The sequence below is a fragment of the Podarcis gaigeae genome, assembly GCF_964106915.1.
Source record: "Podarcis gaigeae genome assembly, chromosome: 3".
Classification (NCBI taxonomy): Eukaryota; Metazoa; Chordata; class Lepidosauria; order Squamata; family Lacertidae; genus Podarcis; species Podarcis gaigeae.
This window is the reverse complement of record NC_139680.1, coordinates 42167189-42190312: the sequence shown is the minus strand read 5'-3', so window position 1 is coordinate 42190312 and position 23124 is coordinate 42167189. Positions and strand designations below refer to the sequence as shown.

Below are 23124 nucleotides of genomic sequence, written 5' to 3'. Positions count from 1 at the left end.
TTGGTAACCCTGAAAGTGTCAAGGACACCATCTCAAACATTATGTCAGTCTTCCCAGACTCTATGGGTTGTATCCGACGAAGCTGTCCAATTTGCACAAGGATTTCCACCTCTACAATGAAAATTATCCTCCCTCTCCTTGTACCCCGCTAAAATGTTCTGGAGTGTGGGGAAACCCCTGTAACAGATTTTTGGGAAGAAGGGGAAGGAGGAGGAATCTGCCTTTGCATGAATAGCACAACTCTATGTCAGTATTTCATTTTAAATTGTGTTTGTGTATTACTTGAAGTGTTTGCCACCTGGTCCTTTGGGAAGAAATGTGAGATATGCACTTAATAAGTAAAATAAAAATAAAATATTCAATTAATTCCCAGATTTCCACACATTAAATAGCTTTGCAAGCAATTATTGGGGTGTGGCAAACATCACCATCCTGCTTCTCTTAGGACAAAGGAAGCTTACAAATACAAAGCAAAATCAAATTCTTTACATGCCTTCCCATCATGCCAGATGAGCACTTAAACTGTTTTCCAACCACTGCTTCCCAAAGGAGGCAGTAGGAGCATTCGTCATATCTCTGCTATGCATGTCTTCATACTCCCATTAAGCCCAAGTAGTCCTTAAAAAAGAAGGGAAAGAAAATGGCCCTTGCAACCATGTAACACGGCAGTGACAAATCTTAATATTTTGTATGCAGGTAGCTCTGTGCCATGCCAATTAAATGCACGTGTAGCATTGTTATTTATTTTTGCCTTAATTCGTGCATGCAACCAGCTAATCCAGCTGAACACATGGATCACTGATATGGGGAGCGCGAAACTTACTTTAAAGATGAGACGAGACACCAAGGAAGTATTGAACACATGATTACACTAGAGCTAAATAGTTTGCCCTCTGGATGCTTGCCATGGTAAGCATTAACTCACAAATCTTAAAATATGGGTGCTTCCACAAGAAAGCTTTACCATAGAAGAATTGACTCAAAAGTAATGGTGCATTTCTTTTTCTCCGTCATTAATGATCACGTATAAACTAATCACTATACACGGAATTACGAAGAATTTTCTTCTTTAACTTGTATTCTCTAATGCCATTTCTCATGGAGAGAAGAGATTTAAAAATGCTGTATCTTAGACACCATGAAGAAAGGTGGAATAATTGGGCAACAAACGTAAAACTATTGTCTATACAGTTGATTCACAACTTGCACAGGGGTTAGGTTCCAGGGACTGTGTGTTAAGCTGAAATTGCACATAGTCAGAACAAGCCCAGAACCAGCCCCTGTATAACTATCTCTACCTTTCTGGAACCAGTACACGAAGTGGGCTTTCCCCCCGTGCAAGGCATAAAACTTTTAAGCTCTCTGCTTATTTCCAATTCTCTGTCTTCCCATTTCCACTTAATACAGGAAGATATAACAGTTGGTAAATAAGGATACATTCACACTTTTATTTTATAGTAAGAACTAATTTAAATACACATAACTGTCAACTTCTAAAGTTGGTTAGTACCTCTCAGTTCACAAGTCTTTTCATGTAGCCTACCTGACAGTGTGTGAGGATTTCTGCAAATTCACCTTCACCTAATGATTATACTACGTGTTGGACAGGGGGTAGAAACTGAAGTGCAGAAGTGCCTTATCCTGCAAAGAATTAATAGCAGGGTTGGAGAACCTTTCAAGCTCAAAAACCACATTCCCTTGTGATGAATCACCCAAAGACTGCATGGGGCCAGGGCAAAAGCAAGCAGACTAATGGATGCAAGTCTTAGCTTTGTACAGTAGCCTACATTTCAGCCTACATTTCCTTTGTAAACTTACCCTCATCCTGATCCAGAGGCTCTTGGGAAAGGATACTAGAAAGAACTGGATTCTTCCAAGTCCCATTTTCTTGAGCAAGAAGAGATAAGAAATGCAATTGGCAGCTGCCACTTTCCATCAATTTTGTGTGTGCCATCTAGGAAAAAAACCACCAAAGTAGTTTTAACAAGTATATGTACGTCAAATTACATAAAACTCATACTAGCTCTTAGTAATTTTTACTAAGCACGTTGCCACATGAAGAACAAAGTGGAAGCCAATTTTAAATTAAATATACATTCATATCAGCATGCCTTTTTGAACAAAGATATTGCAGTACACTGAAAACATTGTGAAAAAGAGCTTCTTTTAGTTTTTATAGTTTCTCTCTGCCACTTCTATTTGCTCTTTTGAATTGTGACCATTTTCAATGCCTTTATCACACTGCATGATAGGAGAAGAGGGAGCATGTTTAAGTTGAAGGATGCTGTTCTAAACAGAGCTGTTGTTTGAAGCTGACTTGTTTAGCAACTGCAATTTTCAACTATGATTCCTGGTTCCTAAGCTAGGATTCCTGGATGTGCAGGAGAAGCAAAGGGAAACATACAAGTCCAACTCTTTGCTCTGGCTTGCTGAGTCTCATCCACCTAGCTCTAAATCACAGCTTAAAAGCATTTGGTGTGAACCAACCCAAAATGAATGTTAGCTCTGAAAATAAGACAGTGCCCTGTCACCTTCTGTCGGAGTTTAACTGCTAATTATCTAAGCTCTACTATCATTTCAATTGAATAATAATACCAGAAAAAGCTACCAAGTGCTCACATACTCTTCTATTCAGGCACCAGTGTACTATGTATGCAATCACAGCATTGAATGATAGGAAGCTGGCAATCATATGGTATTCCTCAGTCAACCACAGATGAAGAAAGGGAATGCAGCTTCATACAGCAGAAGCGTCTCTGTAGGCTACAAAAATGGAATTCCTAGTCCATCTACCAGACACAGTACTCTCTTCTGTTTGAGAGCTTTGAAAGCATTCTGTGCAAACCAAACTAAATATGTTAAAAGATGGGAGAAAAGAGATGAAAGGAGTCATATCCTTTTAAAGCTGTGTGACAGGTAGGAACTCAATAAATGCAACAGTGGGTTATAGTCACACCTTTTAAATTTCTGCCTGATACGCCACCTTTTAAAAGGCATGGGTGGCTTCTCCAGTTGATGATCAATGCTGTATTGTACAAGGAATTTCAAATTATATATTTATGATTCCAGATGAATAGGTTGGTTAAGAAACCAAATTCTTACCTGAATAAAGGACTGAAACTCTTTCCATTGGTTTTCAGGCAGTTCAAGAGGCAGGGATAGCAGAAGTTCAGCATAGCTTCTGAAAATGTAAGAAAGTTTGCAAGTTAATTTCTCACTGCTCATAACATGAGTGGGGAACCTCCAGTACATAGGCCTAATTGGGTCTGACACGGATCCTAATTTGGCCCATGAGGTAGCATCCCACAAACCACATTCACCTTATGTCATATGTGATATCAGCTATGGGGCAAGTATTCCCAGTGCCAATAATAAGGTGTCTGTAATTGCCAGTGAGCTGATTGGTGGTAAATGATCCCCTTTAAACTTTAACTGGTATCAATCACCTGATGCTGTTATGATGTCAGGAGATTGGCAGTGGTCCCACCTGTCAAAGCTGGCCAGCATGCAATGTTCGAAATCAGCTAGTGCCAGGCGCTTTTTGTGACTAGTGCGGGCCCAACTGCAACCACGTGGAGATCTCTGGATACCAGGTTGGAAACTGACATTTCCATCTGGCTGGCCTGTCCAGCTTTCTTAAGCAGGTAAGCAGAAGCGCCTATTTACTGCATTTATATCCCACCTTTTTCTCCAAGGAGTACATGGTGTGCCCCCCCCCCGCAGTTAAACCCTACAACAAGCCTGTGAGGTAGGTCAACAGGCTGTGACTGGCCCAAGGTCACCCAGCTTCATTACTGAGTTGGTATTTGAACCCTGATCTCCCAGGTCCTAGTCCAACACTAGCTGAATCTAGTCCCATTTCCTCTCACCAATGTATTAAAGATGTAAGTCAGGCCCTCATTTACTATCTAAAAGAACTATCCATCACTATATACAGCATTATGTTCCAAAGTAGCTTGAAAATATCAAACAAGTGTACATAAAATTAATTATAGTATACTCACAGTGCTAAGCGTTCAAGCACCAAGGCTACATTTTCACATTCAGAGGTAAGGTAAGATCGCACTTTAACATAACTGTGGATAGCCTCTGTGTATACCTCCAGCAAAGGCAAGGGATCCTCAGATGTCTTCCAATTTTCTGCATATTCAAGAAGCGTCTGTTGAGAAAACATGAAGATGGAATAATCAAGACTGGAGTCCATTTTTCCATTTTATTCACTGATATGAGACGACACATTCATCATTTTCCCCTCAACATTATACTGTACATTTTTAGAATCTACCAAATGAATGACTTTTCTCTTCCATGTCCCACCAAAGAGCATAAGAGAAGGAACATTTATGTGCTTTGAACCTCAATATGTTGCAAAGCACTCTGCTGACATACCAGACACAGCAAACCTCAGACACAAATGGGATTGAGAGACCGCACATCACAGCTGCTCTGCACCACTATTAATGCAACCGCTCCAACACAAAGCTGCAAGCATGTGGCATCCTATTCCCTGGCTGGTAGCTATTGCAACTGCTGCAATCAGCCACAGACATATTACCAGTTGTTGCACAGCAACTGGGATGTGATTCTTTAATCCCAATTATGGTAGCAGGTACTTAAGAACACTATATTCGGGCCATAGCTTTCTTGGGAAAGGAGTTATTTAATAGCAGGACTGGACAATTAAAGTAGTGCATGATGCAGCTGGTTGAAATAATGTCACTCACCCTTCATAACAGCTCCATTGGACAAGCAGAAAAGACTGGATTTCTGATCTAGTGCTACAACTCTACAGGGAATTTTGTGAGTTGGACGAGAGACAGAGGAGAGTAGAAACACTAAGAAATATCTCTTGCACTTGCTTTTGGAAGAGTTCATTATTTCCTGATGAGACCAGTGTATGCAACTATGCATGTATTTGTGTATTTTGTTACTCAGCTTTCGTCAGCCAATTTGTAATAGTACAGAGCTATGCAGAGCACAAAAATTCCATTTTGGAGAAAGAGAGGCTCTGAGGTACATGATGTTCAAGCTTTCAGTCAAGCATAGCTGGGCCTGGAGTGACAGAAAAGTGTGCAGAAAACTCACAGCTCACTCAACATGATATGTAGAAGATAAATAAACCCTCTGTGTACTGTCTAACCCCCTCTGGCTTCTGAGATTTCCAGGTACTGCCTAGCTGTAGAATGATTTTTAAAAATGTCCTTCTCTTTAACAAAGCAATAAAGCTTTTAAAAAGTATGCACTGAAATGTGATGCATGTTTACTCAAAAGCAAGTCCCACTGAATGGAACTTACTCCTATTTATGGGTGCATAGAAATGCAGATCTAGACTTGGTAATGTTAGAGCTAAACTTGGTAATGTTACTGTAGACAAGGGGTATCTTCAAAATCTGCCTAATGATTGGTACTGTGCCACGAGCAAGTGAGACTATTCTATATACAATTAAAAATGAAATATTAATCATAATGATTTTTGTCTCCTAATCCACTAGAATAGCAGGAGGATAGGAATAACTCAAGAGACACAAATATAAATCACAAAGAATTCTCCTAGCACAGATAACAATGAACGCTTTGCCAGTGAGGCACACTCAAATGAAAATCTTATTATGTTTCCATGACCTTTTTGTTTTGTTGCCCAAAACTAATATGGTCTATCACAAAGAACTACATGCTGTCAACTGAACTTTGAATGAATTCTGGGGGATATTAGAATATTTTGTCAACTAGTGTGAAGAATCATTTAATTCTAAAAAACCAGAGTTACCAAATGGGAAGTAACCCATATGAACATTATAGATTGATGCCATGAAACAGAGAGAATAATACATGAACATCGTATTGGACCTTTTCTTCAAAGAATCTGAAGTGTGGCAGAAAGCATGTATTATCTATTAACGTGCAATAATTTATACATAATAAATTTCATTTTACATCTGAGCAGGATCACTAAGGGAGGGGGTATCAAACACCTGTGAAGGAGGACAAATCTGGCCCTCTCTCTATTCCCTTTCTTTATGAGAGCTAGGCCAATTGTTCCAAAGCAGTACTGCCAAGTGCAAATTCAGAGTCACTATGGACTTTTGCACCCAAAGAATTTCCCTGAGACTGTGAGAAGGACAACCTGGCTTCTGCTAATGTCAGAACTAAGGATCGCCAGGTTGCCACACCATGCCTATCTGTTCAAAAACACCAGTAAGGAAAGATCACCTAACCTCAACTGGATACAAATGCCTGATTACAACTAATCAATTTATTTTGGCATTGTTAAATTGATCTCCCTCCTTTACCTTTTCCCTCCAGTCCCCTTCCCTTGTACGTCTTGTCTTTCTAGTTTGTAAGTCTGAGGGCAGGGCCAGTATCTAACATTTGATTGATGTAAGCCATTTTGGGATACAATATTTGTCTGAAAAGCGAAATAAAAATATAATTAAATAATTACATTAATACATGAAAGATACCAGGTGAGTTCAGCCCTGGAAATCATTTTCACTTGTTAAAGCACCATCACACTGTGGTGGAGAGTTTTTGATGAGTTCCCTTCTAACTAGGCAGGCCTGTGCCTGGCCTGCCACTACAATGAAGATGCAAGGACTTGAGTGAATACAAAGGCAGGTAAAAGGAAAGCCCCCCTTAATTTTACACGGTACACCATTCTTTATCCAAGCTTCTATAAAGCTAAGAAGTACTCGACTCTCCCAAATTTCTTTGATTGCAACAGAGGCATAGCTATAAGATACGACTGCCTTTTAGCTAGATGTAACATCTTTCATAAACATCCATCACAAAATTTCTTTTAAAATTGAAGGATAAATTAAGTATTAGAAAAGGGGGGGGACTATCAATTGAAATGCTATAGATTTTCCTACTATTATACCCTATTCTGGCATTGCCGTGAGCCAGTTTGAACACGCCTTATCACAGAAAGGGGCATACACAGCTAGGGAGTCAGGAATTCTCACTCTTGTCACTGATATCACAGTGGTGGGTAACCTCAAACCCATGTACCAAACATGGCCCACCAGGCCATTTTTAGGAAGTCATACCCACACATCCCACACCTGATACCATGCATGACATCAGATATGGTGTGGGTAAAGATGGGACTCCAAAGGAACCAACAGGAGCCAATGTTCCCGGCTGTTCCTTGGATCCAGCAAGGCACGCTCCCATCCACCCATCTTGTTTACATAATCTGATTTTTATTATTATTAATCACATAAACATCAATATCCATAATAGTGAATAAATCATAGTAAATATTAAGATATACATATACACAGCAAATAAGGTAGGTGTGTGTGTGTACACACACACACACAAACTTATAATTAAGAGCTAGATTGTGTGTAAGAGAAAAGGTGGAAGAATGGAATAAGAACAGGTAAAATGGAAATAATTATAATTTCATCTCATAAAATCAGGATTATCTATTTTATTACATCAACTTGAACAAAGGTGTTTTTTTCCTAAAGGCAACTGATAAACTTAAATGCCATAGCTAGTTCACATGAACAAGGCCTGATACATTTTAGAAATACATAAACTGAAGCCTTCCATGGCTTGAGGCATGCTTGAAAAGAGTGTCAAGCATGACTCCCTTTCTCTCAAAAATGCACAATTTCAAATCTCAATTAAGATATATGATCAAGAGACACTGAGCTGATGTACAAGAGCTCAACTACACTGTTGATTTTATTCACTCCTACTTTCAGGAGTTCTCAATAGGCAAAAAGGAACATCTTATTCTTTCTAGCTCAAGTATAATGCATAATGTCAAAGAAGATGGGAATTTAGTCTATGGCAGTTGCTCTACAGAATTTTTTATCCTAGACAAGCGAGAGAGGACCAGCCTGTAGGAATACTGGGACTTTTTTCATTGTCATTGTTAAATGGCACTGATGCAAACTATGGTTAACAAAAAACGAGGATCCTTCATCCTTTGGTTGACAAAGGATCTTAATTTGTTAACCACTGCTTGCACCTGTGAACTTGCAACACAAAACCGTGGGAAATGATGGGATGGTTGTAAATGGTTTGACAGAGGTGAGGAGTAAATCCTAAGGCTGACTCCCTATTGACTATGTATACAGAGGGACAAAAACTGAATGTGATCGATTGTTATAGGCCTAAATTTTTTAAAAAAATTCTGACCTAGAAAAAGAAACTTAATAACAATTAATTAAATTCCACCCAACACAGCGGGATTTTCTTTTGAGCAAACATGCACAGAAATAGAAAGCTGTCTTATACCAAGTCAGCCATGCACACGAGTGGTAAACAAAACACAAACCTTGGTTTACTACTCGTAGTTTAGAAAGAAACCAATCATGAGTTCGGGTTCAGACATAACATTAAGACCAAACTATGGCTTAGCAGCTGGAGTAAGACATTTCAACAGCATGCCACTTAGGTGAATGATACTTTAAGTGACACGAGAACCAGGCCAATATGTTATTTTTGTGTGATTGTATCAAAAAGTATCTGTTTCAAGCATGATTGTTTAAAGCAGTTCATGTCTTCCATTCAAATATAAGTTTTGAAGTAAGTGTATTTCTGGAATGACAGTTTCCCAATGAACAAATTGGCTGAAACAGACATTTGATGGGCAGGACATTTGTGGAAAGAGCAATAGTGTGTATCCTGAGCAAACACTACAAATACCGTGTTAGTTTAGGGTAACCTGATTTAATTGACAAAACCCAAGGGCAGTTAGAAAGATCGTTCAAGCACAACAACACTGGCTCAAAGATACTCCGGAAACCCTGATCACTGGACTGACTCTTCCTATGCTCGTCTACGGGGGTAACATATGAAGGGAGCCTTACGACTAAGCCTCTCGGTGCGCTACTGTGGGGCAGATGCGCGCTAGCTCCCATGGGCAAGCTGATGGTTATATTGAAATATTTGTGGCATAGGTGGAAAGCGGGGCAGGACTTCCTTCTCTGGCACCTGGAGCACAACCGATCGCGTGAGCGAGCCCTCATAGCCAGCCCCTTCCCTCGCTTCCTCCTGCTGGAAGAAGCCACCCTTCCCCTCCCCTCCTTCACGCTCCGGCTTATTGCTGGGCCAGGGGCACGGGCTCTCCGCCGCCGCCATCAGCAGACAAAGGCCCCTCCAGACCCGAGGCGGCGGCAGCAGCAGCAAAACAAAGGGGCCGAGTCGAAGAGGGAGCCGCGTGGGGGGTGGGGAGCTGCCGGGAAGACAGGTTGTGGGGGGAGGGGATTCCGGGCCCGCGATGAACTCCCCTCCCGGCGAGGGGGGCGGGCCACTTTGCTCGCCCGCTCCCTCCCTCAGAGCCAGTTTCAAGGAGGAGAGCAGCAGCGCGGCCCAGCTCCTTCCTGCTCCCGCTGGAGGAGGAGGAGGCAAGGAGAGAGAGGACCCTCCCGCCTGCCCGCCCCGGCCCCGTCCTGACCTGGCAGAGCTGCTGACAGTACTCGGCGGCCGCCTCCACGGCGGGCTCCCGGCTCTCCCGCAGCCCCGTCTCCAGCTCCAGCAGCCGCCCCTTCAAGCGCCGCATATCCAGAGGGAGGAGGCCGCTCTCGCCGCCAGGGCCGTGGCTGCCGCTGCCCTGCTCGGCCTCCTCGTCCGCCATCTTCGCACCCCGCTCCGTCGCGTACGCAGCCCCCCTCCCCCCACCCTACCACTACCAACCACAACCAACCAACCGCCACCGCACTCGCCAGCCCTCCCTCAACGGCCCACCTACCCCCCCCTTCAACTCTCCCCGCGCGCGCGCAGGCGCGAGCCCCGTAAAGGGGGGGGTCACGTGATTACACAATACCACGTTCCGGGGAGGGGGAATCACGTGCGGGATCGAAGGGGAGGAGAGTTCGAACAGGGAGTTCGCCCGCTTTTTACCCGTCGTTTCCCCCCCCCCCGTCCCCCCTAGCATTCGTAGAGGGGCTGGGAAACGTGGGCTAGTCCTGTCACGTGCGTCTGCCGGCGCGCGCCTAGTGGCACAAATAGCCTCGTGACGCGCTTGTGGACTTTTTTTTGGGGGGGGGGAGAGACGGCAAGGAGGCAGGACGTCAACCGAAGAAGTGTTTCAGTTTCGCTCGCGGTCTGCCTGGTTTGGAGCGGCTTCGCTCCCTTGCACAGGAAGAGGCGGCGCCGCCACCGCAGACTTCAACGGGCAGGCGGCGCGCTTCTCGCCCGCTTCCGTTTGCCCCTCTTTTCTCTCCCTGGACACGCGCACCTGGCTGCAAAGTTTCTCGCCCCTCCGTCTGCGAGGGAGGCCAGGTGTTACGCAACTAGGAATCCAAAAACCGACGCGCATTTATTGCTAGTCCGCAACTTCCGAAACTGTTCGACACGGCAGCTGTTTAAGCTTTGGGGAAATTATTTTAAATACAAACTATCCTTTTAAGAAAAATAAAGGAACAAACATGCATCGAATTTATTTACTTCCCGCCCTCCACCCTAAGGCAGGAGGGCCAGTGATGCAGCCCACACACTATTTGAATGGCAATGGTCATCAACTTCGGGGGTGGGGATCTGGCCCTTTCAAATATTGTATTGGGGTGGGGGCGAAGGAACCTCAGCCCCTAGGAGCTGGCTGCTATGCCTAAGGTCCCGGAGCAAGATAAAGTATAAAAACAGCATTGAGAACAATTTTAAACTTGCCAAGGTGGGTGCTAAAAACATTCACCTTTGCAAATACTACCTTTGCTTTCTATAGGTACGTTGAATTTTGAAGCAGCACGTGTAGGGGTGAGGTATTTAGCTTTTTATTTTAGCATATTCAAGGCTAATTTAGATTTAGAAAATGGTATGAGGGAGAGGATTTTTTTAACTTCCTTCCCCACAGCTGCTTTTAGGTGGGGAAACAGTTGGGAATTGTAATTATGAAACCTATATTTGGGGGTGGCCCAGGACATTTTGTCGCCCCTGCAACACCATTCACCATCCTGCAGAACCAGGGCCCCTCCGTGGCCCCACCGTCACACCTGTACTGCTGCCAGTCCTGCCACTGCAACTGCCACGATGCAGTAGCAGTTTGGTGAGGGATGGCTGTGAGGACAAGGGTACTGTGACACAGACAAAGCCACAGTGGGGCTGGAAGCACCACAATGGGGCTGATGGCAGTGCAGTGGCAGGGGTTGAATCTGCTGGCCAGTAAGAGATCTATTTTGGTCATCCTGCTAATAGATCCTGCTAACAGGCCTTCGTTCCCACAAAATGGGTGTACTGGTTTCTCTAAACAGAAATACCAAAGAGATAGAAACAGAAATGAAAAGGCTCTGACACCCTTGCTGGCTTTGTGTAACAACTTTGCAAGGCACTTTAGGGAGAAAATCACTCAGATTTTGACAGAGCTGGATCGCATTCAAATCAAGTCTAACAAAGTTGTCTGTCTGCTCCATCACTACTGGATCAGTTTACATTATTGCAGCCTGAGGATGTGACAACCTGCTTGAAGACATGTGGCCATCCACCTGCCACCTTGACCCTTGGCATTCTGGCTTCTTCAGGGGGTTGCCTGGTGGGGGGGGGGGGGTTCCAGAAAGTGATTAATGTTTTAATGAAGAAGGTGCCACCTGCCTTGAAGGAGGCAGTGGTGTGTCTCCTTGGTAAGAAGACCTCACTGGATCCAGAATTGTTAAAATAACTATGGTCTGGTGGCAAATATCCCCTTTTGAGGCAAGGTGCTTGAGAAGGTGATGGTGGTCCAGCTTCAGGAAGGAAACTAATTACTTGGATCTGTTCTACTCTGGCTTCAGGCCTTGTCATGACACTCAAATTTCCTTGGTCACCCTGGGTGATGATATTTATCAGGAGAGAGATGGGTCCACCTACACCTCCCTCGCAAACTGCCAGCATGGAGCCAAACCAAGCCGCTTCAGAGGGTCTGCCAGACTTACCACAGACTCAGACCACTCCACTTGCAGAGGCTCCACCCACAGCAGCGGATCCAGGGGATTTGGTTGCAACGCCACCTAGGGTCGCACCACAGCCTCAGCAAGAATTGTGTGCCCCCCCGGACTTGGCTACCAGTCCCCGGCGGTCTGGCAGAGTTTCCAAGCGCCCAACTTATTTAAAGGACTATGTTGTTGGACATGTATTACTGTTGGTCTAAGTATGGGAAATGTAACCGATATGCTTTTGTGCCTAATTGAACCATTACGTGTAGTGCTGTATATAAGGAAACCATTACGATTGTAACTAACGCCTTATCTCGGTGGGGAGGGGTGTTATGTACTGAAGTTCTCTCCCTGGGCACTGTAGATAGTTTTCACTCAGGTCCACGTCAGTTATTTTAGGCGGGAAACCCTGGGTTGTTGTTGCTACAATGTTGATAGCTGGCTGCCTATAAAAGCAGGCCGGCTGAGCTGTTTGCTGTTCAGTTTTCTGTTCCAGCTTACAAAATAAAGAGCTGCTTTGGAGAAATCGCTGTGTCGTCTGCCATGTCAGGCGACGAGGATGGGATTTCTCCAAAGCAGCTCTTTATTTTGTAAGCTGGAACAGAAAACTGAACAGCAAACAGCTCGGCCGGCCTGCTTTTATAGGCAGCCAGCTATCAACATTGTAGCAACAACAACCCAGGGTTTCCCGCCTAAAATAACTGACGTGGACCTGAGTGAAAACTATCTACAGTGCCCAGGGAGAGAACTTCAGTACATAACAGGGAGAGTGCAAAGCTGCTCATTCTCAGTCTGTTGGTGGCTTTTGATACTGTTGACCACAGTAGCCTTCTGGAGCAGAAGTATCTTTCTGGTTCACCAGAAACAACCCCTTTTGGACATAAATAACCTGGCCGCTGTAATACATTCTCTGGTAACTTACATACTTAGGATGACTTGGAAATGTCAAAATGCAGCAAGCAGATTAGTGGCTGGGCTTCCAATTAGATCTCACATAACCCTTGTTTTAAAACTGCTGCATTGGTTGCCAGTTCATTTCCAGGCTTAGATCCAGATGCTCACATTAGCGTTTAAAGCCCTACAGACCCCCTCAGGGGGCAGAGGAGGCCCTATTAGTTGTTCCATTTCTCAGAAGCTGTAAAGTAAATAGTAGAGGTAGACTCTGCCTTGTAATATTATTTCTTTATCCACATATATCTTTTATTTGGCCTTTATTGAGTAGATCTTCTTTCACCAGTAAAAACAAAAAACTATACAAGGTACATAAAAATGGTCTCTGCCCTGGCATTTTTACTGCAGCATTGTTTGTTCACAGATATATTTCCTTGTATTTTCCACCTAATTAATATTGGTAGCTGGAAGCCTTGAGAGGGAATTGAACTCCCCTGCTGTTCCATCACTGATTGCAAACTACAGGTATAGTTGCTGTTACGAGAATATTGATTTGAATGGGGTATTACATACATTGAACAGGGAAAAACAAAATTACTTGGAGTGAATATGAAAAGCTAGATGCATAATAACATTTCTGATTCACAAGTGGATTTTTAGAATAAAATGGGGAAAATAAGTGATTCTAAAATTAAGTTATTCTAGCAAAGGGAGTAACATAATGTTGCGGGTATAACCATTAGGTGCACTTCACGCAAAGTTTAGCACTTTGATTTGATTTTTAAAGATGGGAAATTGAGCATGCATTTAACTCTCACTGAAATAAATGGAATATAAAAGTGCTTAATGCTTCACTCAATTATTCTACTACTTACTAAAATTTATTTTAACACAAACATCTGTCTTTAATATAATGCACATTTTGTATAAGAATTCCATATGGTCTGAAATTATCTTCAAATACAGGTCTATTGTAACCTACAGAAAATATGCTTCCCTGCAATAGTGCTATCATGCTACCTGGCACTTTATTTTTTTTAAAGTTGCCTTACGTTGCAACCTGTTGTGGCCTCAAGGCCCCAAGGGGGGGGGATGGTTTGAAGAAGTGGCAATTACTAGAAGAGCAAATGGAATTATGGTAAGCTATGGTGGATCACAAAAGGCAAGGCAGTATCTTTTGCCAGGACCCTGGACAGATCACAAAGGCAAACATTAGTTGGAACTCACCCAAAGAGACCTATTGTTTCTGCAGCCTGCTGTGACCTTTTCAAGATGCCATGATTTTCACCTGCTGTTAACCTCACCCATTCAGAAAAAACTGTGTTTCCTAAAGGCCAGTTGCCTGAACCTGCAACCACTGGAAACTATGGTGAGGTCTCTGTGTGTGGGTCTTCTGTGTCTGAGGTGTCAGGTAAAGTCAAGCCCTCAGGTTTGGAAGGTTCTGGAGTGTGGGATGAAGGATCCCTGGGCAATACCTCTTCCCCTTCTGAGATGGAGATGGGGAGATTGAGGCTAGAGACATGACACAGCCTGACACAAAAATCTGTGGGACTCGTGTGCACATGCGTAGAACTATGTACTAAATATAAATAGGTCTGAATAATTTACCGTACTTGAATAATGCTTTCAAAGAAATAGTGGCTCGAACCCTGTGTGTAGCTTTCCACTCATATAATCTCCCATCCACAGAAGTGAGGAAAGGCACTTCCCTCCTGCAGCTCCATTTGGATGACTCTGCAACAATGTGAGAGGTGATGGAGGATGCTGTAGGGGGAAGGAGGAATTGGTGATAATTGCTTCCCCTTCCCTTCTGTCAGAGACAACCTCTGGACCACCAGCCATTCCATGAATGAAATGAATATGAAATGAAAATGTTGCAATATGAATCAAACAGGGTGAGTACAAAAAGGATGGTTTGCAACTGCATTATTTTTCATCATTTTAGCATCATAAAATCATACAATTGTAGAGTTGAGAGGGACCCTGAGAGTCACCTAGTCCAAACCACTGCAATGCAGAAATATGCAAGTGGCTCACATGGAGATCGAATCACAGCCTGGGCTAGGTTATCTAACCCAGGCTTCCTCAACCTTGGGCCTCCAGATGTTTTTGGCCTACAACTCCCATGATCCCTAGCTAGCAGGACCAGTGGCATAGCGTGGGTTGTCAGCACCCGGGGCAAGGCAAGTAATTTGCGCCCCCTAACCCATGGATTTGCGCCCCCTAACCCGTGGATTTGCGCCCCCTAACCCTACCCCCAGATGTTGCGCCCGGTGCAGCTGGCCCCCCTGCACCCCCCACGCTACGCCACTGAGCAGGACCAGTGGCCAGGAATGATGGGAACTGTAGTCTCAAAACATCTGGAGGCCCAAGGTTGAGGAAGCCTGCTCTAACCAACTGAGCTATTCCCTCCTACAGTGATACCTCGGGTTATAACCGCTTCCGGTTGCGTTTTTTTGGGTTGCAGACCGCCAAAACCAGGAAGTACCGGAATGGGTTACTTCTGGGATTCGGCAGTTGCGTATGTGCAGAAGTGCTAAATCACACTTTGCGCATGTGCAGAAGTGCCAAATCGCAACCCACGCATGCACAGACGTGGGTTGTGAATGCTACGAGTTGCAAACGTGCATCGCGCATGGATCACGTTCGCAACCCAAGCGTCCACTGTATTTTGTTACTTTCTAGTTTTCTTTTTCTTTTTTTAATAACATTTTATTGATTTTCCAAAAATAACAAAAATAAAAAACAACCACAACAATGCAAAAACAAAACAAAACAAATTGACTTCCCTCCAATTCCTTTATCAAGATACTGCAGGTCCATTGTTAAATTTTTAAATGTTATTTTCTAGTTTTCAGCTCTTAATATAATGTTGCAAAGGGGAAAGAGACTACAGTGGTACCTCGGGTTAAGTATTTAATTCATTCTGGAGGTCCATTCTTAACCTGAAACTGTTCTTAACCTGAGGTACCACTTCAGCTAATGGGGCCTCCAGCTGCTACTGCGCCTCCGCCATGCGATTTCTGTTCTCATCCTGAAGCAAAGTTATTAACCCGGGGTACTATTTCTGGGTTAGTGGAGTCTGTAACCTGAAGCGTATGTAACCCGAGGTATCACTGCACAGGGAATGAACATTCTCCCCCTGTGCCATTTTAGAAGCTGGTAGGAAATCTGCTGAAGTCACTGTTGTCTTTGTTGTTCTTTTTTTAATGACTGCAATTACTGAAAATGGCAGTAAACTGTGGTTGACAATGCAAGAGAAAACTAAATGGTAAACATTGTTGATTTTTGTGCCCACCATCTGACCTTTCTTTAATATTACAATGCAGGAAGTGATCTCTTTAAGAGTCAAGGACGAGATAACATCAGTATGGCGGAATAGTAATTACATCAAGCAATAGTTGGCCAATGAGGAGACATCACAGTTGATCCATTGGCTTAGATCTAGGTGGGAGATATGACTGAATATCCTAGTATAAAAGAAAAACACAGGGTATATTCCGTCTCAGTGTCGAAAGACAAGCTGCCGCTAAGTTTCCTAACCCTATTTTTTTCAGACCCTTAATCAACTGTCCTCAGCTGGAAAAGAAGAAGGGTAATGTTATTTGTTAAAATGGTTTAGATATGTTTATTAATATGAAATCTAATATAATCTCTTTTCTTTAAAGCAGACTGTTTGTAAAAAGACCAAGTACTGTGATTCTCTTCATAGACTGAGGCTGCAATCCTATATCCACTTACTTGGGGGTAAACTCCACAGAACTCAGTAGTGCTTACTTGTGAGTAACATGGATAAGGGTTGTTTTGCGAGATGCGTTGGGATCATTTGATGAAGACACAAAAACATGTCAGCCAAATGGTGATCAGCTCTTTGTGTGCAATGTATCTCAGTCTCTGAAATGGGAGCATGGTTTAGATAAAAACCTGAAGGTGAAAATTCTTGCTTTAAAAAAAGCCCAAAACACCAAATGTTGTGTTTGCTGTTGCAGGGGTATAACATGTTACTGTTTTGAGAGTGTTGTTGTTAGGGAGAACTCTCTCCAGGAATAGGCATAATGCAAGTGGAGCCACATGAAGCTTTTCATTTTGATTCTCTTGTGCAGCTTATGCCACATAACCCTGAGTACATCAGTGGCCATGTGCAGTCTTCTCATGCTTTCTTTGTCTGGTGAGTCCCCTGGTTTTCAGGAGCGGGGTTTCTGTTCGTTTGTTTTTGGTGAGGGGCAAAAGGCTGCAATGGGAATGGAGTGAGAAAGCTCTGTTGTACCTGAAGTTCTTTTGATACAAGCCATAGCTCTCTGGATCAGGGAAAGAGATCAGAAAAAGCAACTTTGGATGGATAGTGGCTAATAAGTAACAATCCCCTTGGGCTACTTCACACATTATATTTTACATCTAAACTTGTAAAGTGTGAATGCAACAAACTTACACATCAAACAGGTTGGGCATTGGCTGCAACTATGTGACAGGGTAAAAACAACACCAGCCTGTGTTACTTAGATATCGTGTTGGAAATGGCTCGACTAGTGAGTATTTAGCTAAGAGAGCAATACATATACTTTCTCAAAATTATCCCGTTTAGATCTCTGATACTGTATTAGCAGAGGAAGGATCTGCTAATTTCTCATTTTTCACAATCTTAAATTGGATTCTCCATATTCCTGCAGCAATTTTTCTTTAAAAAAAATCCACATTAGAATTCTTAAGCACTTTAGTGTGAATTTTTCCTGATAAACAATTTTTATGTCGTTTTGACTAGTGCGCACATCTTTGCAAGCAATTTCTATTTGTATATGTATTTTTGTATATTATTTCCACTAATATATTTATTTTTATGTACCCTTCTACCTAAAATATGCATTTTTGGTAAACATTGGTTTGTTGGGAAAACTGCCTTGAAAATTTTAAGTACGTACGGATTTCAAAGGATGGCTATGTTTTAGTTCTCATATTGTTTCAAAAAGTGTGAATCTGGTAAATTCAGCTTTAAATGTAAACTTAATAAAATTGTCCTCCATCCCTATACTACATTTATAAAATTAAGGGAGAAAAATGGCTATTACCTTAATACATATTTTTACTGGATTATTTCTGCAAAGGCTTGCAGTGCAACCCTGCACAAGTCTAGTCAGAAAACCCATTGTGTTCAGTGCGTCTTACTCCGTGTTAAGTGATCTTAGGACTGCAGCCTAAGGAAGTCCTCTCCTTTTAAATGCCAATTTACTAGAAATCATCACAAAAATATAACAGACTCATCAGCATTATTACTTTATAACAAAAATATAAAAACAACAAATTGTGTTTGATAATATAATATATTGCTAATATTTTATTAATTTAATTCCTTTTAATGATTTGCTTGTCAGTTGCCTTTATCTTCCACATTTTTGTGTGTACATGGCCTAAACAGCACTATCTTCTTATCTGATTGCATTTTTTGTGTTGCATTGTTATTTCTGGAATGTAGTTTGTTTTCTGTTTAGAATAAATATGAATAAAAATACTGTCCTTATAAGCTGCTTAGGGCCAGCTCCAGCATAGTGCTTTTACAGTTGGGAAGTGTGATTCTCATAAAGATGCATGGAAAATTTTATGTCTAGTTGTCTCATGCGCCTAGTGATAATTGTTGACACTTTTTTCTCTGAAGATCTGGCTCCCATAGCTTTTTTGTGGCATTTGTGTCTGCTTAATTTTTTCCAGTCGGGCATTGATGCCCTATTGTGCATGCAGAATGACCTTTTGTGGGTTTTTGGATCCTAGCTAAATATTTCGGTAGATTTTGCAGGGAGCATTCATGAGCAGGATGCTAGATTGTAGCTTGCTCCTGATCTACTGGAAAGTGATACCATATTTTTAGATATTTTACTCAGTCTAGAGGCTTACACCAAAGTATTCCCATGGACAGGGGGAAATGTTAAATTTAACTATTGCTTAGCATCACTTCATGTGTTTCTGAGATACTGGGCACGTGCCTATATGTCAAGTTTACGCAAGGTATTCCTCATAAGAAGTGAGAGGCATATGTACTCTCTGTGCTGCATCTATCTATGACATAAGATAGCTATTTGGCTCTTGGTCCACAACCATGATGTGTACAATATTTTTTTAAAAAACCAACAACCACCACTTGTGAACATAGCTCTCATATGTCACTGGAAACCGCTCAGATAACTTATGCAACAACATCAGTCCTATAAAACATTTAGTCTATCTGAGCCAATAGGATGTTTTGGCTAACATGCAAGTCAAGCCATGTGGAGTGCCTTAGTGAAACACCCTGTAGTTCAGGAGTGGCTAGCAAACATTAGCCACTTCTGAACTCATAGGTGTTCTACTTAGTTTCAGACGCAGTTGGTCTGTAACTCCCCGAACATTCAACAAGCTGACTGGGACCGATTTGAGCTGAGATCCAACAACATCTGAAAGGCATCTTATCCTTATTCTACAAAGACCCCAAACTTTTGACCCAAGTGACAGCATTGTTTATGCACCTGGACTCACTTAGCATGTATGTTAAAGCTGCATGGTAAATTCAAGGTGCTAACCACACTTTTATCCCATATTACATTCAGAGACCAGAATCCAAATAAGTCACTAGTCTCTTGAGGCTGCTGCACCACCAACAGCCCTACAGCTCTGCGCCTTCTCCATGGGTAGAATTTAAGAATACGATGAAAACTGTGTTCCTAAGCTACTTTCAACTGGAATCAACTGGATGTATTTCCAAATAAACATGCTTACGACTAGAAGGGAAATCCTTTGTTTTTCTCTCTTTTGCAGGAGGGCCATGGTGTTCTTTGGGAAGTATGCAGCTGTTGCTTTTGCCATATTGTCTGTGTCACTGAGTATTCTACATTCAGTGCCGGAGCGAGAGTTCATCGCTCCAGGTGAGATACATTAAATATTGGATTATTATTTTTTAAGCAGACAGTGATTTGGATAAATAAAACTTACCAGTTAAGCTCCCATCATCTGTGCACCACGAACCAGTTAAGCTCCCATCATCTGTGCACCACGAAATGACATTTCCTGGCATGGGAAATTGTGAAATAAGAAAGAAAAGAAAAGTGTAATGGAAGTGGTCCTCTTCGCTGCACTTTAACAGAAGTTGCAAAATCTTTTCTCTCTCTCTTGTTAAAACTATTTAGCAGCTTGCTGGATTGCATCATTGCATTTAAAGCTTTACAAAGAGGAATACTTACATATACTTACCTATACAGTGGTACCTTGGGTTACAGACGCTTCAGGTTACAGACTCCGCTAACCCAGAAATAGTACCTCAGGATGAGAACAGAAATTGTGTGGTGGCAGCAGTGGGAGGCCCCATTAGTGAAAGTGGTACCTCAGGTTAAGAACAGTTTCAGGTTAAGAACGGACCTCCAGAACCAATTAAGTTCTTAACCTGAGGTACCACTGTACTTACTCAGTACACTTACCTATACTGAGTAAATGTGCAAAAGATAGGGCTGTGTGCCACTTCTAGAATCTTCTGACTGAATAGCACTTTGTACATTACACCCCTGAAAGCAAATGTTAACCATTTCATACTGCAGATTATTGGATAGGTAGCACTTTTAATCTCATTGACAAGAAAGGCATTATATTTCTGCCCATAATCATAAGAAATCATTTTTTTTAAACTAATGAAAGCTTTCTGCTAGTACATGTGTATGCTTTCTTTTCTATGTTTTTTCTTTCTTTTTAAAAAAATAAATTTTATTAATATTTTCCACACAAAAATAACAATATGCATTGCAATTAATGCAAATTAAATTTTTTAAAAGATGAAAAATGAATGGATATGGCATTAACTAATTTACTTTAACACTAACAGTGCTTTTTTGATTGGGGGCTTTCCACATAATATTTTTGATTGAGTTGTTTTTTAAAGCAGTATTATCTGTCAGCATCTCCAATTGTGGGAAATGAAGAGCTGCAGCTGTTTAAGCTTCCCTAACATCAAAAGATGATTTACTACGTTACTTGTTAATAATCTGATTAACAGATGACCTCTATTTTCTGCCATATTCATAAACATGCATTTAATTACCCGCTTGACTTGTGATTTTGAATACCTTAGTGTTTTTGGTGCCCTGTATGTGACAAATTCTTTCAACTGGCATTTCTTTTTCTGAAAATGTGCTGCGTGTTCAAGGAGTGAAATTGCATGTTCTGTCTTGAAAACCCCACTTTGCACCTTGTTAGTAGCTCCCAGTGAATATTTCACAGTTTTTGCCTTAGCTACATTTTGGCCCATATAGTCATTTAAGCTAATGGCACCATACTGAATTTATTTATTTTTAAAAAAGGAAAGAAGGGGGGAGGGGGGTTTCCTTTGGGTCTTGGGGAGGTGACTAGTTTAAGCAAGCTTTAGCTAGTTCCAAAACATTTGATAGAAAGAGGGCCAAGATCAGATCAGAAAGTTTATCTTATTTCCTGTAGACTAGGGCCTGGAGGACTTGTTGGGATCCAGTTCCCAACAGCCCCATCCACCATGGCCGATGGTAAGAGATTATGGGAATTGTGGTCCAATCAGTATCTGGAAGGCTCCCATGTCTTGCTGTAGACCATTTTGTCTTCAAAGTTAGATGTGAATTTAGCCATTCATGAATTGATGGCACACAGTGAGAAGCCCATCCTACCAGTTCAGCTCAAGATTGGAATGCAGCCCAGCCCGTCGTATGTTGCAATGTGAAGTACAAGTAGAACCAAGAACAGCACTAATATTTAAATATATTCTTTTCTGTGTATCTGAAAGGCTGCCCTGAATGTAAACTGATCTTGAACGCACGCATGACGGAGCTGTTCAATGGGCGACCTATTTATCAGTGTGCAGGATGCTGTTTCTCAAGGGCTTATCCCACTCCCATGAGATCTAAGAAAACAATGCCGGTCCCAAAGAACATCACATCAGAAGCAACATGCTGTGTGGCAAGAGCCTTCAAACAGGTAATGAGGCTACTGAACCCCTACCTATGCAATATGTGTTTGTTACCCTTCCACCCTGGAATAATATTGGAATCCTCAGGCATGCTTGAAGATTGTGCCTGAAAGCTGCAACTCCATTCTTCTAAGTCCACAGTCTGCTCTCTGACTTCCTTAAGGTCTCTTATAAATCCAGATGGCTCCAACCCTTATATAGCAATATCAGATCTATTGGTATTGACTTTGAACTCTTGTATAATTCAAGTGAGCAATATATGTATCACAACATTCAAACCAGATTAAGGGTGGGTGAACAGGAAAATTCCTCACAATATCTTGTAGCTGGCTTTTGAATGTACCCTCAACCTCATTTCTGCAAAGGTTAAGTTAGCGATGTGTTGCAACTACATTACAACGTATTTGCCCTGTAGATGAGCAGCTGCTGTTCAAGAAATGCTAGTGAAAAATCTTTTTTGAGCATATGGAACTAATTGCATTGGGGGGCAGGGTGTTCCTTAGGATTCTATCTACTTAATTCTCGGTGTTTCTTTATTTACATTTATTCATATATGTATAGAGAGAGAGAGAGAAAGTATCAAAATGGTGTACAATTAAAACAGTACCATAAACTTCACTACAACAAATCACAATATAGAAGAAGAAATTGCATAATAAACACATAGCTTTTATTTTAAGTGAGAAAATAAAGCTTTAAGGTGTTCTTTGCAAAAAGGGTCTGATTTTTGCAATGAATGAAAATATAATTCTATTTTTTCTTTTCTTTTCTTTTATCCAGGCTCCCATTCCAAATCATGAACACACAAAGATAGAGAATCACACCGATTGTCACTGCAGTACTTGCTACTATCATAAATCTTAAGACCTTCATGAATGGACCACCGATGACAACGAATGATTTTATTTTATTTGCATTATTTGCATGTATAAGATCATAACTTTTCTGATTGAAAAAAAGGAAGCTTTGAGCTTACCTACTATGATATATTCCCTGCTGTTATGTTTCCTCTTTACTTCATCACACATTGAGTGAAGCTGACAAATATGTTTCATTATTTCTCTTAGAAACCAAATATAGAATTTTGCATGACAACCAAAGTCTTGTTTATTTTGTACGTAAGGTGTGAATTAATGTATAACTGTCTTTTCCGAGAGAAAGGATGCTATACTAATTTGAAATAATTTCTCACTCCATCTGTGGAGAAATATGTTGCATTCTTTTCTTTTAAAAATAAGCCAGTTAAATATATTACGACTTGTGGATTATCTTCTTCCCCTGTTGAAGAACTGAATAACATTGTTTCAGTGCTAGACATAGAAAAGAATGATTCTCACCACATGAAAATATGTCAATTGAAAAGAAGCTTCATAATAATTTTCAAGTTTCTCTTATAACCAATTATACTTTGAATTTGGGTATGCATAT

At 41.6% G+C, this 23124-nt stretch overlaps 2 protein-coding genes across 4 annotated transcripts in view; one reads left to right on the top strand and one right to left on the bottom strand.

Moving 5' to 3' along the window:
- Positions 1–10095, bottom strand: part of ZNF292 (zinc finger protein 292) — a 29456-nt gene extending 19361 nt beyond the window's left edge. Inside the window, exons 1-5 of one of the 3 annotated variants that reach the window (XM_083729662.1) lie at positions 8002–10095; positions 6291–7720; positions 4005–4159; positions 3103–3181; positions 1819–1954 (exon numbers count right to left, since the gene is read on the bottom strand). In XM_083729662.1, coding sequence (XP_083585788.1) covers positions 1819–1954 — 136 coding nt within the window. In that variant the 5' untranslated portion in view covers positions 3103–3181; positions 4005–4159; positions 6291–7720; positions 8002–10095. The remainder of the gene's footprint in view (positions 1–1818; positions 1955–3102; positions 3182–4004; positions 4160–6290; positions 7721–8001) is intronic. The other 2 variants (XM_083729663.1, XM_083729661.1) reach the window with 2 other exon arrangements.
- CGA (glycoprotein hormones, alpha polypeptide) lies at positions 9310–23093 on the top strand. The gene is given in 8 exon segments (XM_083730903.1): positions 9310–11789; positions 12629–14650; positions 16313–16350; positions 16859–16895; positions 16898–16923; positions 19536–19642; positions 21514–21704; positions 22477–23093. Coding segments are annotated over 7 exon segments (513 nt in total). The 5' UTR covers positions 9310–11789; positions 12629–14620; the 3' UTR covers positions 22561–23093.
- The last annotated feature ends 31 nt before the right edge of the window (positions 23094–23124 follow it).